Raw genomic sequence first — 14,842 nt, 5'->3', positions numbered from 1 at the left:
ACTGAGTCTCTTAGGATATAACTCCTGAGGTCTGGCTCCTTTTGATCCAGAGGCCTGTGAACTAACAAAACAAGATATCTGCCCCCCAGCATGTCCAGTATACAGTGGTAAAGCACATACAGGATAACCCAATGGATGCTCCCATTTAAAGGGGGAGAAACAGCAGGCACAGATCAATCTTGGATTCAAAGCAATGCTGGAATCCAGCCAGGTACTGTCACTAGGCTGCCCTACTCCAGAGGCAGGGACTGTTACTGGAATAGAGCTCAGTGCCCTTTCTTCTAGTTTGCCTCTCTTGTTCTGTCTGAGGACTTCCATAAGACTAGTGTCGCATGGAACGTCCTCATGAGGTCGCCTCCTTGCTCAGTGGTTCTCCGGCGCCGTGCTGGTGTAGGGAGACGGGGATGAGTTGCTGTCTCTGCGTCTACAGCTCCGATTGATAGGGAACCTATATGCGCAGCGGCCCAGAAATAGCAACAACAACAACAGCAGCAAAAAGACAAAAGCAAAAAAAAAAAAAAAAAAAAAAAAAAAAAAAAAAAAGAAAAGGCCTGTGTGCATATCGGCCAGCTTACTGCCCATAGGGGAGTTGGGGGGCCCCAAGGCCTCTTTTCTTTTTAACTGTGTCATTCCCTTTTTAGTCCAAACTCATAGAGTTTTTGCCCATACAATACGTTTTAAAACTTTATGGGCTTTCTGTATTATTGGGTTCACTTTGTGCCCCAAAAGTCACACACAAAATTAATTTCGAGAAGACTGCTTCTGCTATGGGACAGCATCCTTAACATCCTCAGAAACCCTTTGGTTTAACCGAGAAGGTCCACTAAGCACCATTCTTAAATCTTCCTGGGGTGTGAACAAATGTTCTATAATCATACCCTTGATTTAATCTTTACCCTTAGGCTAGTTCTCCCTTTGAGAATCTGTTGCCTGCTCGAGAGACCAGAAATGAGAACTAGCTCTTTTCCACCTCAGCGAACTGGAGAGATTCTTAACTTAGTTCATCTCTCTCTTAGAATACTTTATCTATCATGTCAGTGAGAATCACCCAAATAACACTTTCAACCTTCTGCCACTAGATCCCTTAGCCAAGTCCACAAATTCGGTAGGTATATTTTCTAAGTTACCGAAAGCAACGTTTTCACCAATTGTTTTTCCACCGTATAACACAAGTCACCCTTGGTCCAGCCTCCAGGCAGCTTCCTTACTTCTTCCCCAGCCTCTCTTAGCAGTTCATTCACAGTCCCTCCAGTCTACACAGCAGCCTCCTCCCTGCCTTTCATCCAAGCCTTTGCCCACCACCCAGCTGCAAAGCCAGTAAACATGCTTAGGTTTTTGAAGCAGCACCACACTTCCAGGTACCAATGTACGTATCAAGTACCTAGTGTCACATAACAACATCACCTAAAACAACAGCTTAAAACAACCACTGTTTTATGAAGTTCATAGATTCTGTGCATCAGGAATGCAGACTTGTGCTCTGTCCCACAATATCTGGGGGCTTTGCTTGAAAACTCGAACAGCTAGAAGGACAACTCAAACAGCTTGGGGCTGGGATTGTCTAGAAGCATCTTTACATGTCCAAAGACTGGGCTTGAAACCATACTCCTCAAATGGGACTCGAACCCAGCCACAATCCAGATGGGACTTGAACCCCCCATTTTCTGACCAAAACAACACACCAGGTCTCAGGACTTACTGAAGCTCAGGTGCTTTTATCCCAGCACAGAAAGAATTCGGTGAGAGCCAAAGTGATAGGTAAGAAGTGATTTATTAGTACAGGATGTCCGTAAGAGATCCAAGCAGGCAGGCAAGAGATTGCCACCCCAGGAGCTGAATGAGCTGCATTTTTATAATCAAAGGAAAAGTGGGGAGAGGAGAAGACCACCATCTTCTTTGTTCCTCAAGTCTTCCGTCATTAACTCCTGCTACTCATGGCACAGGGGAGTTTTTGACCCTATATGGCGCAACCGAGACTGTCATGGCACAATGGAAATGTGCAAAAAGGTGGCAACATATACTAAAATGCAATAAATCATCTCAGGTTTTGGTACAGTGTTACCTTTCACCTATATTTCTGCTCTTAGCACATGCAGAACAAGCCTCTTCTCAAGACTTCAGTGGGCAGGATGTGGGTCTCATTCCAACTTTGTTTTATGGTTTGGGGGGCATGTCTCATGCTGCTATTGCATAGCTTTGTGCTAAGCCAGCCTGCTTTCTTGAGTGATCATTAACTTACAGGGGGCTCCCAAAGTTCCTTCTCCATATGTGATTTCCTAGTGGGATTTCTGAACTAGCTGGGTACTCTCTCCCTAAGAGGCTGAAATGACTCTGACGGCTAAGGTCACTTGTGTCTGTCTACCAGAGTACCTACACAACACCTCTCCTCACGACAGGGTGCCACAGCATGGCCTCGGGGTAAACAGACATCTTATATGGCGGCTCTGAGAACAAGTGTTCCAGCAAAGTAAAAGCTACATGGCTTTTTTTGTTTGTTTTAATGGCCGTACCTGTGGCATCTGGAAGTTCCTGGACCAGGGGTTGAATCTGAGTTGCAGCTACAGTTGCAGCAACACTGGATGCTTTAACCCACTGCGCCAGGCCAGGGATTAAACCCACACCTCTGCAGCAACCCTAGCCGCTGCAGTCAGATTCTTAACCTACTGCCCCACAGCAGTATATATGGCCATTTTAAGACCTAAATGCAAAAGCCTTTTAGCATCTCTTCTGCCATATTCTATTGGTGGAAGCCCATGGAGATTCAAGGGCAGGGCGAGGAACACAGACTATAATTCCTAAGAAAAGAGATCAAAGAATTTCTACCCACCTTAGTAGGCCTATTAGGGATGCTTCATTTCTGTTCTGTATCATTTAGCATTAGATATGCTTTTGTGATTGTGTAGCAGGTCAATGGGAGGCTAGCTGAACCCTATGGCAGTTGATATAAACTGAGGCACCTCAGTTCTCCACATGACCAGCTCGAACTTCCTCACATGGCAACTGAATTCCAAGAAAGCACATCCCAATATATAAACACTTACCAAGCTTCTGCTTACATCTCATTTGCGGACAGCCCATTGGCCAAAGCAAGGCACATGGTCAAGGCCAAAATCAATGCAGAAGGCGGTCACGTCAGGGCATGGATATGAGGATGCCTGATTCCTTGGAGGCAGAAATGTAACAATCTGCCATACCTGGACAACTCCCATGTGTCTTTAAAGACTCAGTTCATGCCTCTCCTCCTCCAAAAAGGCCTCTTTGCAGATTGGGAAATTTGTTGCTTTTTTTTTTTTTTCTTTTTAGGGGCACACTTGAGGCATACAGAAGTTCCCAGGGTAGGGGTTGAATCAGAGCTACAGCTGCCAGCCTACACCACAGCCACAGCAATGCCAGATCTGAGCCATGTCTGCAGCTCATGGCAATGTGGATCCTTAACCCACTGAGCAGGGCCAGGGATCAAATCCACATCCTCATGGATAATAGGTTCGTTACCACTGAGTCACAACGGAAACTCCTTTTTTTTTTTTTTTCAAGATTTTTAATTTTCATAGACTAGTCATAGCCCCAAAGAAGTCTGAGGAACAACAGAAAGTTACTGATTTTCTTTTTTTGCATAGAAGAGACACTGAAAACATACCATCTCACATCATCAGTTCAAAAAAGTAACTTAGGAGTTCCCATAGTGACTCGGCAGAAACAAATCCCACTAGCATCCATGAGGACACAGGTTTGATCCTTGGCCTCACTCAGTGAGTTAAGGATCCTGAGTTGCTGTGGCTGTGGTGTAGGCCGGCAGCTACAGCTCTGATTTGACCCCTAGCCTGGGAACCTCCATATGCCATGGGTGCAGCCCTAAAAAGACAAAAAAAAAAAGACAAAAAAGTAACTTAGGGAGTTTCTGTCGTGGCTCAGTGGTTAACAAATCTGACTAGGAACCATGAGGTTGGGGGTTCGATCCCTGGCCTCGCTCAGTGGGTTAAGGATCCGACGTTGCTGTGGTATAGGTTGCAGACCCAGCTCAGATCTGGCATTGCTGTGGCTGTGGTGTAGGCCGGCAGCTACAGCTCTGATTAGGTCCCTAGCCTGGGAAACTCCATATGCCACTGGTGCAGCCCTAGAAAACAAAAAAAGAAAGAAAGAAACTTAGAATGACAGTATAGACCAGTGACAGTATAGGAGGGCAGGTGTGTGGACTCTATTAGGCCAAATTAGGACTCAATAGTATATACCATCTTGACATCTGATGACATTGGGAGGGTCTCAGGTGGCTAACCACAAGTTCTGCTTCCCAAATAGCAGCTTCTTCTGCTAAGTTCCTCTGGCCAATTAACCCTCCTTTTCATGGGGACCAGGTATAGTTCCTGCTTACCCCTGAGAATCAGGCTTCAGGTTCCTGCCAACCCACAGAATTATTCAAACAAGCCAATCATACCCTCCTGCAGGAAAGGGGCCATCCACCCTTTGGATGTGACAAAACCTACCTCCCACACCCCCTGCTTATTCACTATTCCTGAGTACAACCCCCAGGTGGCAGTGCCTGGCATGTGGTGTCTTTCCCTGGGCTATGAGTACAGGTGACTAATAAACTGCTGTCAATAGCATCTGTCCAGTGTCAGGTGTCACATGTTCAACCATCTCCAAAACCCTAGAGTGGGAATCTGGGAATCCTGCCTTATCCACAGAGAGATTAGGAGGCAATCAGAACAAGGTAGCAATCTGACAGCTATGCTCAGAGTACCCTACATGACCTTGTTTTTCTCATTTCCATGAACCAGTGAAGTTGGTCCAGCAGAAGTCTGAGGACCCACCCTGGGAGCAGAGGAGAGCCCTGAACATAGAGTCAGGAGACCTGGGATCCAGCTAGTCTTGGCTGTGCTCCAAGGTATTTATCTGACCTTTGACAAATCATTATCCTTCTTGGGCCTCGGTTTCCAGCTATAAAATGGTAGATGTCTTCTGCCACCTCTGTGATTCTATAAAGACCATCTGATGAAATCAGGCAACAACAAGAATGAATGGCTACTAGTCCCTGGGTCTTCCTAAAGGAGTCTGCATTTTTAGAGGCGTAATTACTCCCTGTGTCTCTAGATGGGGCAACTGGAGATGATGGGAGAAGAAAGCCTAAGGGACTAAGAGGAAAGCCACAATCTGTCGGTAAATCCTGCCTTGGGTAGAATCTTCTAAACCTTTCCCGCTTTCAGCACTCTTATCCTGTCCCACAGGCAAAGGGGAGTTTTTAAATCTCCTCTCCATCACCATCTTGTGTTCCGCCCTGGTTCCTAATTGTCTTACTTGAGCCATTCACTCCATCCAGCCGAGACCTTGTTTTAGCAGACACACAACTGCCTAGAGTCTACACGCCCCTCCCTTTCCCAAACTAAAGTGCTTAGGGACCCAGAAAATAGGCCAGGTCCTCGTAACCTTATCGAAATAGCACAGCTAGGCCTTCCACCCAACAACACTCAGAGACTGGGCCATAGGGTAGGAAACAGCATCCAGAGTCTTGTCCAGACAGAGCCCAGACATCTTCTGTAGTTAAGAGCCCTCTGGGTATTCTCACGTCCTGCCCCAAAAAAAGGAACCAAGCTTATCTGGGGGCGGTGGGGAGAAGGGGGTGTAAGCCAAAGCTAAAGCAACTAAAGCAACTGTGTTCTGATAGGAAAGATCCCTGGACTGAGAACAAGAAAGCTGTTCCGCAGGAAAGAACACACTGCGTGGAGTGTCAGGGAGGAGGCCAGCACCTCTGGAATGCGGCAGGAAGATGAATGGGAAAGATGAGGTGGTGGTGGAGGGCAGCAGCCAGGGCCTTCAAAATCATCCTCCAGACAATGACAAGCCCGGTCACCTGATCTGTGAAGAGGGATGGTCTGCAATCTCCAGGCCCTCGAGCCTGTGCAAAGGGCAGGCTCAGGCAGCTCTGCTGCTAGACTAAGGACATCCCAGGTGGGCACGGAGAGCTGCATTTCTCGTAAAGCGCCCTAGGAGCTTCTGTTGTTCACCAGAACCACGAGCCCCTGGACTGGACCGTTCACAAGGCTCGTTCCAGTTAGAAAATTCCATCACTCTAAGAGCTGGGAGGCACCTAACCTCCAAGGGAGGGAGAGGGAAGTGGATCTCCCACTTGCCAGCCCAGGGATGACTTCCAACAGTGCCATTACAGTAATGGAAACTGCAGTGAAGGTGCCAGGGCTGACTTCTGTGAAGAAAGAGGAGGACAGGAGTTCCCCTAGTGGCTCATCAGAAATGAATCTGACTAGCATCCATGAGGATGCAGGTTCAATCCCTGGCCTCATTCAGTGGCTTAAGGATCCAGCGTTGCCGAGAGCTGTGATGTAGGTCACAGACGCGGCTCAGATCCCGTGTTGCTGTTGCTGTGGCTGTGGCATAGGTCAGAAGCGACAGCTCTGATTTGACCCCTAACCTGGGAACCTCCATATCCCGCTAGTGCGGCCCTTAAAAGACAAAAAGAAGGAAAAGAGAAGAAAAGACATAGGCGAACAGAAAGGCAGATGACAGGGTGGCAGGGCCAGCCTACACGATGGCCCGACCAGAATTCACAAAGAAGCCACAAGGATGCAAATCAATCAAATAAACCTTTGTTCAAAAAAATTTATCTCACCTGTGAGTGGGAGAGACAAGTCACCCCAGGGCTTCTGGTGACTTCAAATTGATAGGGAGAAAATGGTTGCCCCAGGGGATTAAAAGCTTGGTATCTGCTACTCCTTTAGAGTTGGCCTGTCTCCTCCACTTTCCCACAATTCCACCATTTCCCCCTCCCACTGGGCTGGGATGCAGCTGTGGAGTGGCTCAGCTCCAAGGACTAGGGGCTCCACAGCCCAGGTCCGGCGGCCAGCCCTCCCACTTCCAGCCTGGAAGTGGGATGGGGAGTGGGATGAGATGAACCCGGCAGATTGTAGCCACAGATGTGGATGTGCAGGGTCCAGCACAGGGCTTGGGTGAGGAGGGCGGCACCCCATCCCTTGTCTGAAGACCAAGCAGACAGTACTCAGGACTTGGGAGGGGGTTGGGGGAGGAGGAGTGCATGAAACTGAGAAGAACCTTCTAGCTGCCTGCGCCAGGAGGTACCCGGGAGCTGAAGGAGATGGAGTGCCCCAGAGCAGAAAGCCCCTGCAGGTCTGGATGTTCTAGGCTGGATGAGGGGGCGAGGCAGGCCTGGGGACCTGGGAAGACCAGGCGCAGTACCTGCCTTGCTTCTGAAAATGCTGCTCCAACGTGGAAAAACACTCCCACCATCTTTCTTTGGAGAAAGCCTGTAATATTCCAACACCAAAACCTCTCACTAGAGGTTCCCGTGGAGATGGGTTCCAGATGAAAAGGGAAGGAGGAGGCATGGGCGCTGCCTAACCTCCATCCTCCATTCCTTACCCCTCTCCCACCGGCTTCTGAAGCCGGGGTCAGAAGAAAGGGTTAAAGCCTTAAAAGGGGACCGATTTTGCGGGGCTCTGGGGGTCGGCTGGCACACCCTGAGCGGCCCCGCCCTTCTCTCTAGTGTCCAGAACCCTCCCTGCCCTGCCCAGGCCTAACGGCCACAGGGGGAGGGCCCCCCTTTACTGCAGACCGCCACTCTCCCACACCAATATCGGACCGCCTCCTCCTCCCTCTGCCACCCCTTCTCGCTCCCCACTCAGCCTCTGATTGGCCGAGCCCCCGGGTCCTCCCCGCCCCTCCTCTCCCACCCTTGGTGAAAACTGCGGGTGCCGGGCAGGGTGCAGCAACTGGAGGCGGCGGCGTGTCCGGAGCAGTCTGCGGCGGCGAGGGACCGGAACCCAGGTGGGAACTGGAGCCAGGGCGGGGCCCGGAGCGCCCTCGGTGCCCCTGCAAGCTCTCCAGACCCCAAGCTTCAGAAAACCATCCGAGGGCGCTCAGGGAAGGAGCAGTGCAGGGCCTGGGGAGGGGTCTGCTTCCCAGGCAGGGGCGGGAGCCGGACGCCAAGGCTGCAGGCCGGGGGCCGCAACGCATCTTTCGCCCGCTCGGAGGACGTTTGCCTGGGGCGGGGGCGCTGGAGGAGAACTGGGAGGAAGGGCGCCAAGGACAGTTTTGGGTTCTGCTCGCCACCCACACATCCCCAAGCCCCGCTTGCAAAGACAGGGGCGGGGGGCGACGAAACTCGGGGGAGAGAACCGAGGACCCCAAACTAGAGGGAATCTCTGCCCTCCGACCTCGCGACAGGCTGGGTGCGGGGCATCCAAGGAACGGGAAACCGCAGTGCCGCGGGCGGGGACTGGGAGGAAGGCAGGCAGACGGGGGAGGCGAGAACTGGAAAAGGATGAGAGAGGGGGAAGGGGGACTTCAATTGGGAATGGAGGAGATTGGAATGGGGAGACGGAATAAGGGTGGGGTTAGTCGAACGCGTGCTGAGAGGGAGGGAACGCAAAGCTTCTGCGGGTTCTGAGCTGCGGGGACCCAGGAAACGAAAACAGACTGCGCCTCCCCTACCAGCTGTCTACCCCTCCCTTTGGCTCTCCATCCCCTGCCAGCCCCAGCCCCGTTTCTTCCTTTCTACCCCTTCCTCTCCTGGATCCCGAGCTCACACTCCTCCTCTGTAACTCAGCGTCCGCTAATCAAAACCAGATGTCAGTCCCCCTTTCTTCCCCAGCAGCACCTCCGGGTCCCTCTCGGCAGGGGTCTGGGAAGGAGTTGACTGCGTCCGCGGGCGCCGCAGTACCCCAGCCTCGCCCCTCCCTCCCCACCTCTGGGAGCTGGGCTGAACGCCTGGGACCCTGGAAGCCGCGAGTCGCGCGCCCTGCGCACCCGGCCGACCCCCCTCCTGTGGCCTCTCCCTGGAGAACTCCGCTGCGGACAGGCTAGGCTACCTGCTCTGTGTCTCCTTGCCAGAATATTGATTCAGCCTAGGCTGCAAAAATAAGACAGGGCAGAGAACCTAGGCAGGGAGGCTATGGAAGCCAAACTGGAAAACTGCAAGCCCAAGAATTCCTCCTGGAGAGCTAGAGAATTGGAAAGGTCTTGGTTCCAAGGCAGAGAACACATGCACGCATTTGCAATAGGACAGCACTGCCGTTTTCCTCACACCCTTCGCTGTGGGCCAAGTACAATCCTACCTGGGGCCCCACACATACCTGACGTCATCCCTGGCCACACAGTCATCTAAGAGAAAGGAAATTAATGTTTGTGGATCACTTACTTACAGTGCCAAATGTTTGTCATTTTTCTTAATCTCCATCACGGCCCCGTGTTATGTATCTAAAGCCCAGTTTCGTTCAGTATCTTTCAGGCATCTGTTATCTGCCAGAAAGGTCTGGCCATCGGGGATTTTCTTCTGAATACGAAATAGGAAGTCTTTGTTTAACAGGTAGAGCGTTTTAGTTTTGCAGGATGTCAAGAGTTCTGGAAATTGGTTGCACCACAATGTAAATGAACTTAACACTTCTGAACTGTACACTTAAAAATGGTTTAGGAGAGGAGTTCCCTGGTGGCCTGGGAGTTAAGAACTAGGCATTGTCACTGCTGTGGCTCAGGTTTGACCCTGGCTGGGGAAATTCTGCATGCCACAGGCACAGCCCCGCCAAAAATGGTTATAATAATAAATGTTATGTTCTGCGAATTTTACTAAAAAATAGGAAGTCCCTATCTTCCTGAAGGGAAGAGGAAGTGGTAATTTCAAGACACTTACTCAAAGTCACCCAACTAGTAAGCATTCAGCACAGATACCCACCACCAAAGGGTATGTTCTCCATCCCTCTTGCTTTCTCTGACTGGGAAGAGCCGAGTGTCTGTCACATTCACTGAGAGGTGGGAGGGGAGAGGGCTACAGAGAGGGGCTTGGATGCCCCCCATGGCCATTATGGCATGTCTCCCAGGGGCCCCCAGGCCTGGCAGTAAATGTGGGCACACCTGCCCCGCCTCTTGGCTGATTCCCACCCTGTTGCACGCCTAGGTCCAGGACTGAGCTCCCCGGCACCATGAACCCTACCATTGGCATCGCTCTCTTGCTAACAGGTACCAGGCGGGCGGCGGGGCTGGGATTCCAAGCACCCTGGCTTCCTTCCCCTCAGAGAAGCTAGCTTCTTCCACACAACCTCAGAAGGCAGGGGTGACTAAGGGAGAGAGGGCTCCTTTTCATCCCTAAGTCAGCTGAGCAGCCTAGTTGATCTGACTCCCTGGGATGGTTTTTAGAAACACAAGTCTCTGAGCCTGCCCCATATTGAGCTGGAAATCTCCCATTGGGGACCGGGAAGTTGCATCAACTCCCCGAGGTCTCCTGCCACTGGAACATACTGGTGGGACCCAGGACTGGAGGAGACGAGGGAGATAGGCTGGCGTCTGCCCTGGGGAAGGCGGACTAGCCCTCACGGACCTCTGGGTGGAGAGAGGTACTCAGAGAGCAGACCCCTATGCCCTCCCTAGCCAGGCCCTTCTCTGCTGTCAATATGGGTGGGGAGCTCCCCTGCTCTGCAGGTCCTCCCCAACTTGGAGGGGGCACTGCTGGTGTCAGTCTTGCAGGTGGCCCGTGGACAGAAGGTGACCAGCCTGACAGCCTGCCTGGTGGACCAGAGCCTTCGTCTAGACTGCCGCCATGAGAATACCACCAACCTGCCCATTCAGTACGAGTTCAGCCTGACCCGCGAGAAAAAGAAGCACGTGCTCTTGGGCACTGTGGGGGTCCCTGAGCACTCCTACCGCTCTCGAACCAACTTCTCCAGCAAGTACGACATCAAGGTCCTCTACTTATCAGGCTTCACTACCAAAGATGAGGGGATCTACGCATGCGAACTCCACCTCTCTGGCCAGACGCCCAGCATCTCCAGCAAGAATATCTCTGTGTTCAGAGGTGAGGCAAGCCCCCGACAAGACTGAGTGAGCTGGGAGAGGTGGGCTGGGGAGGAACGGGCCCGAGAGGACAGTGGTTCCCGACCCTTCCCCTCTCCCCGCACTGCTGCCTGTTCCCGGCGGAAATCATGCCCTCAGCGAGAACAGGGGAAGGGCTAAGGGGACAGGCAGACGGGCGGACGGTGGTGGCGGACACTTCCCCCATGACTGCGGGCAGGTCACTTGGCATCCCTACACCTTCTCGCCACCTGGAAAACGGGATGGCACTAGCTACGTCAGCCATAGTTCTCTGGTGATGATACTTGTTCAAGGGCTCCGGAACTGGCAAATGGGAAAGATGGTTGGTTCTGTTCCACCAGGTTGGCCCTGGTTCCAGCCCAGACGCCATGGGAGGGCGGCCTTGCTCTGGGCCTGGGCCTGCTGAGTCCTGGTCCCTCTTCATTCCTGCCCTGCCTCTCCACCCCGTTCTCTCCACAGACAAACTGGTCAAGTGTGGGGGCATAAGCCTGCTAATCCAGAACACCTCGTGGCTGCTGCTGCTTCTGCTCTCGCTGCCCCTCCTGCAGGCCATGGATTTCATCTCCCTGTGACTGATGGGGCCCGTGGAAGATACACGAAGCCACAAGGCCCAGTGCAGAGACCCTACTTCTCTGAGTCAGCTGACCCCCTCCCCCCAACCCCTCACACACCTTGGGGAGAACTGGGGACCCCACCGCTCCTAAGGACTCCCAGTGCTGCATGCCATTATCCCCCTCTCCCCCACCGCCACCTCGTACCCTCTCCGCACGCCACTGGCTATTCGTCCTCTTTGTTCCAGAGCTGCTTTCTGTCTGGTTTATTTAGGGCTTGTCCTTCCTTTTCTTTGGAGTTTGTGAAAAGGGAAGCCAGGGTTGGGGGCCTGATGGAGAGTGGGGGGGATGGAAGGGTAGTAGGAGGGAGGGGCACCAGACCCAGGGGGCTGTCATCCTTGCCTGGGAGAGACCTGGACGAGGAGGGGGGCCTTAGCACCTCTTTCAGCAGGAGGGATGGTGCCTGAAGAGCTCCGATGTGAGGGGAGTGCCAAGCGCTTGTGGCCCATCAGGTGAGGAGACAACTCAGCATCCCCGGAAACACTTTCTGTGGCAGAAAAAAGGCAGTCTTCTTACCCCAGCGCACGTGCCTGGGCCCAGGGCATGGTCCAGTGAAAATGGAGATTCTGCCTGGAAGGCAGTGATGAGGGGCTGGAGAGGCAGGGGAAGAGGGTCCATCATCCCTCCCCTCCTGAGGAAACTACAAATGGGAGTCCAGCATCTCGACCAGCAGTTGGGAGGGTGGCGAAGGAGGACAAGCCCCTTCCCAGGCTATCAAAAGTTCCTAAGAGCTTCCAGAACTCTGACCCGGGGGCAGGAAGTCAGGCCAGGTGGAGCCCCAGAGGCGTACAGAGTCTGGCCCAAGTGTTTCTCTGGGAGGCTCTGCCCTCCTCCCCCATCAGTGCCTGAGCCTTCAGACAGCATCCTGCCCCACAGGCCTGCCTTCTCGGGGTCCGCTGGGGGCCTGAGGGAGGCCATGGGGTGAGACCCATGAGCGGGACATGCTTTTCCCAACACCCAGCTCCCCCACCTGGCGGCTCTGCCCTGTCCTGTGACCGTGTGTAGTGTCACACAGCTTATGGCATCTCATTGAGGAAAAAGAATATTGTACAATAAAACCAAGCCTCTGGAATCTGTCCTCTGTCTCTGCTTTGCTCCTCTCTCCCCAGGCCCGCCCCCACCCCCTAGCCGGAAGATCCAACCCACCACCTCTTCCTCCCCCCCTTACCTGCTTCAGCAAGGCCTTCCTCTCTGCACCCCCACCCCTACCCCGGCCCCCAAGGATGGACCAATGCTTGACAGGCTCTTCAGAACCACCCCAACCCAACACGATAAATGAATGTTCCATCTCTGCTGATTCACCTGGCGGGAATGACCTTACCTGCGCATGTGTGAGTTAAGCCACATGGCGCTGGTTCCAGAATACGCTAATAAGCACGAAGGTGCAGAGTCCATGTTTTCCTCTCAGATCTGGTTGATCTCAGAAATGCCCTGTCAAAAAGAATGTATATGGATGTATGGCTGTATCACTTTGCTGCGCGGCAGAAATTGACAGAACATTGTAAATCAGCTATAATAAAAAAAATGTTTAAAAAGAAAAAGAAACACCCTGTCAGGTTACATCTGCTATTGAGCGGGGCACCGAGAGGAGGCTTGGGAGGCCGTAGGTGGGCAGCGCATCAAGGTGTAAGGACCAGTGTGGCCACATGAAGGACTGCGGGTGCCCATCCCCAGCTCACGCCCCTAAAAGTCACTGAGTGGAAGGGGAACAGCGCCCCCTGGCATTAGGGGCTAGAACATCATCACAGGGTGGTTCTAAGTCCCTGTTGCTGGCAGTCAGGCCCACAGCCGAAGGCCTTCCCTGCTTTGCCAGGGAATTAGGGGAAAGAGGGTGGTGACTACGCAGAAGCTGACTCATTTGAAATTTAGCACTGGATAGGATGATTTTTTTTTTCCGGCGTTTGCTTAAAGGCCCAGGATCTAAATTCACACCACTGGCTCCCACTCTTCGGACAGCTCCCATCAATGCCTGGACCTTGCCAGTGGACCCTGTAGTGGCCATGTTCGAAGAAAGCGAGAGAAGCCCTCAGGGAAGAGAGGAAGCTGCTCTTGTCACCAAGCACAGGGGCCCACCCATCCCTGCCTGGGCTGTGGGCCATTCCACACAGTGCAGCCAACCTGGGGTCCCCAGAGGTGGGGACCCCCCAGACACAGACCCCTCGTGTTCTGCCCTGCTTGCAGCCAGAAAATGAAAAGAGTCCTTGTACAGGAAGGGGATTCAAATGCCTCCCTCAGGGACTAAGAGAAGGTCTTTCTGGAAGGAACTGGGAAGCCAGGTGTAAAGCCCCGACTGAGACCCTGGACCCTGTGTAAGGACTTCCGTATGGTCTTTGTTACCCTGGTGCTGTTTCCCTGAAGAGTTTCGAGCCCACCCGCAGTGGCCTGAGGAGTCAGCACTGCCCTTGGCAGCCACGCTCAGGAGGGGAGAGCCACAGTGAGTGGCATTAGCTTAAGAAGCCACGGAGGCCATTGGAAGCTCAGGGACTGTGGAGGAAGGCAGGACTGAGGGAACAGGCCTGGGCCCGAGAAGAGGCTGTACAACTTAAAGTCAGGGTTGTCTGGAGTTCCCACTGTGGCACAATGGGATCAGCAGCATCTTGGGAGCGCTGGGATGCAGGTTCAATCCCCAACCCAGCACAGTGGGTTAAGGATCCGGCATTGCCACAGCTGCGACTTCAGTCTCGACTATGGATCAGATCTGATCCTTGGACCGGGAACTCCATACACCTCGGAGCAGCCAAAAAAGAAAAAATAAATCAAAATTAAAAAATAAAGTCAGAGCTTGTCTCACAACACAGGGTGACCCAGAAAGACTGCAGGCCAGGGCTGCTGCCATAGGCTTTCAGAGGCCACGACCAGTTCCTTTCTGGTCAGGTCAGGAGAGATTGTGGGGGAATGGGACTTCTGCAGTGACTTGGCTAAGTACAAAGAGGGCTGGGGAGGAGTTCCCGTTGTGACGCAGGAGAAACGAATCTGACTAGGAACCATGAGGTTGAGGGTTTGATCCCTGGCCTCGCTCAGTGAGTTAAGGATCCAGCGTTGCTATGAGCTGTGGTGTAGGTCGCAAATGCAGCTCAGATCCTGCATTGTTGTGGCTGTGGGGCAGGCTGGCAGCTACAGCTCTGATTAGATCCCTAGCCTGGGAAACTCCATATGCCGCAAGTGCGGCCCTAAAAAAAAAAATAAATAAAAAATAAATAAAAAATTAAAAAAAAAAGAGGGCTAAGAGGGCTGGGGCCTGCCTCAGTTCCTGCATACTTGCCCAGATCCCACCCCATCAACTCCCTCCCCACTCCTCCTCACCCCTCTCCCATGACCCCCTCGGCCATCTAGGTCCCTGCCTAAGGGCATGGAATTCTCACTCAATAGCAACAGAAAGCCCCTCTCCACACCCCCATTTCTGA

At 52.8% G+C, this 14,842-nt stretch overlaps 1 protein-coding gene across 3 annotated transcripts; it reads left to right on the top strand.

Moving 5' to 3' along the window:
- On the top strand, positions 7,310 to 12,979 carry THY1 (Thy-1 cell surface antigen). Of its 3 annotated transcripts, XM_013979447.2 has the most exons (5): positions 7,735 to 7,791; positions 9,244 to 9,331; positions 9,917 to 9,978; positions 10,475 to 10,810; positions 11,287 to 12,979. In XM_013979447.2, the coding sequence occupies exons 3-5, from the start codon at positions 9,942 to 9,944 to the stop codon at positions 11,397 to 11,399; spliced, it is 486 nt and encodes a 161-aa protein (XP_013834901.1). In that variant the 5' UTR covers positions 7,735 to 7,791; positions 9,244 to 9,331; positions 9,917 to 9,941; the 3' UTR covers positions 11,400 to 12,979. The 3 variants fall into 3 exon arrangements, with proteins under 3 accessions (XP_005667453.1, XP_013834901.1, NP_001139601.1); XM_005667396.3 differs by lacking the exon at positions 9,244 to 9,331 and having other exon boundaries at positions 7,310 to 7,791; NM_001146129.1 differs by lacking the exons at positions 7,735 to 7,791; positions 9,244 to 9,331 and having other exon boundaries at positions 9,942 to 9,978; positions 11,287 to 11,399.

The sequence above is a fragment of the Sus scrofa genome, chromosome 9, assembly GCF_000003025.6.
Source record: "Sus scrofa isolate TJ Tabasco breed Duroc chromosome 9, Sscrofa11.1, whole genome shotgun sequence".
Classification (NCBI taxonomy): domain Eukaryota; kingdom Metazoa; phylum Chordata; class Mammalia; order Artiodactyla; family Suidae; genus Sus; species Sus scrofa.
The sequence above is the reverse complement of the archived record's forward strand: the minus strand, read 5'-3'. Positions and strand labels throughout refer to the sequence as shown.

Coding starts and splice junctions, on each gene's coding strand:
- THY1 (XM_005667396.3), top strand. CDS start 9,942: ATGAACCCTACCATTGGCATCGCTCTCTTGCTAACAG. Junction 9,979..10,474: donor CATCGCTCTCTTGCTAACAG/GTACCAGGCGGG, acceptor TGCTGGTGTCAG/TCTTGCAGGTGGCCCGTGGA. Junction 10,811..11,286: donor GAATATCTCTGTGTTCAGAG/GTGAGGCAAGCC, acceptor TTCTCTCCACAG/ACAAACTGGTCAAGTGTGGG.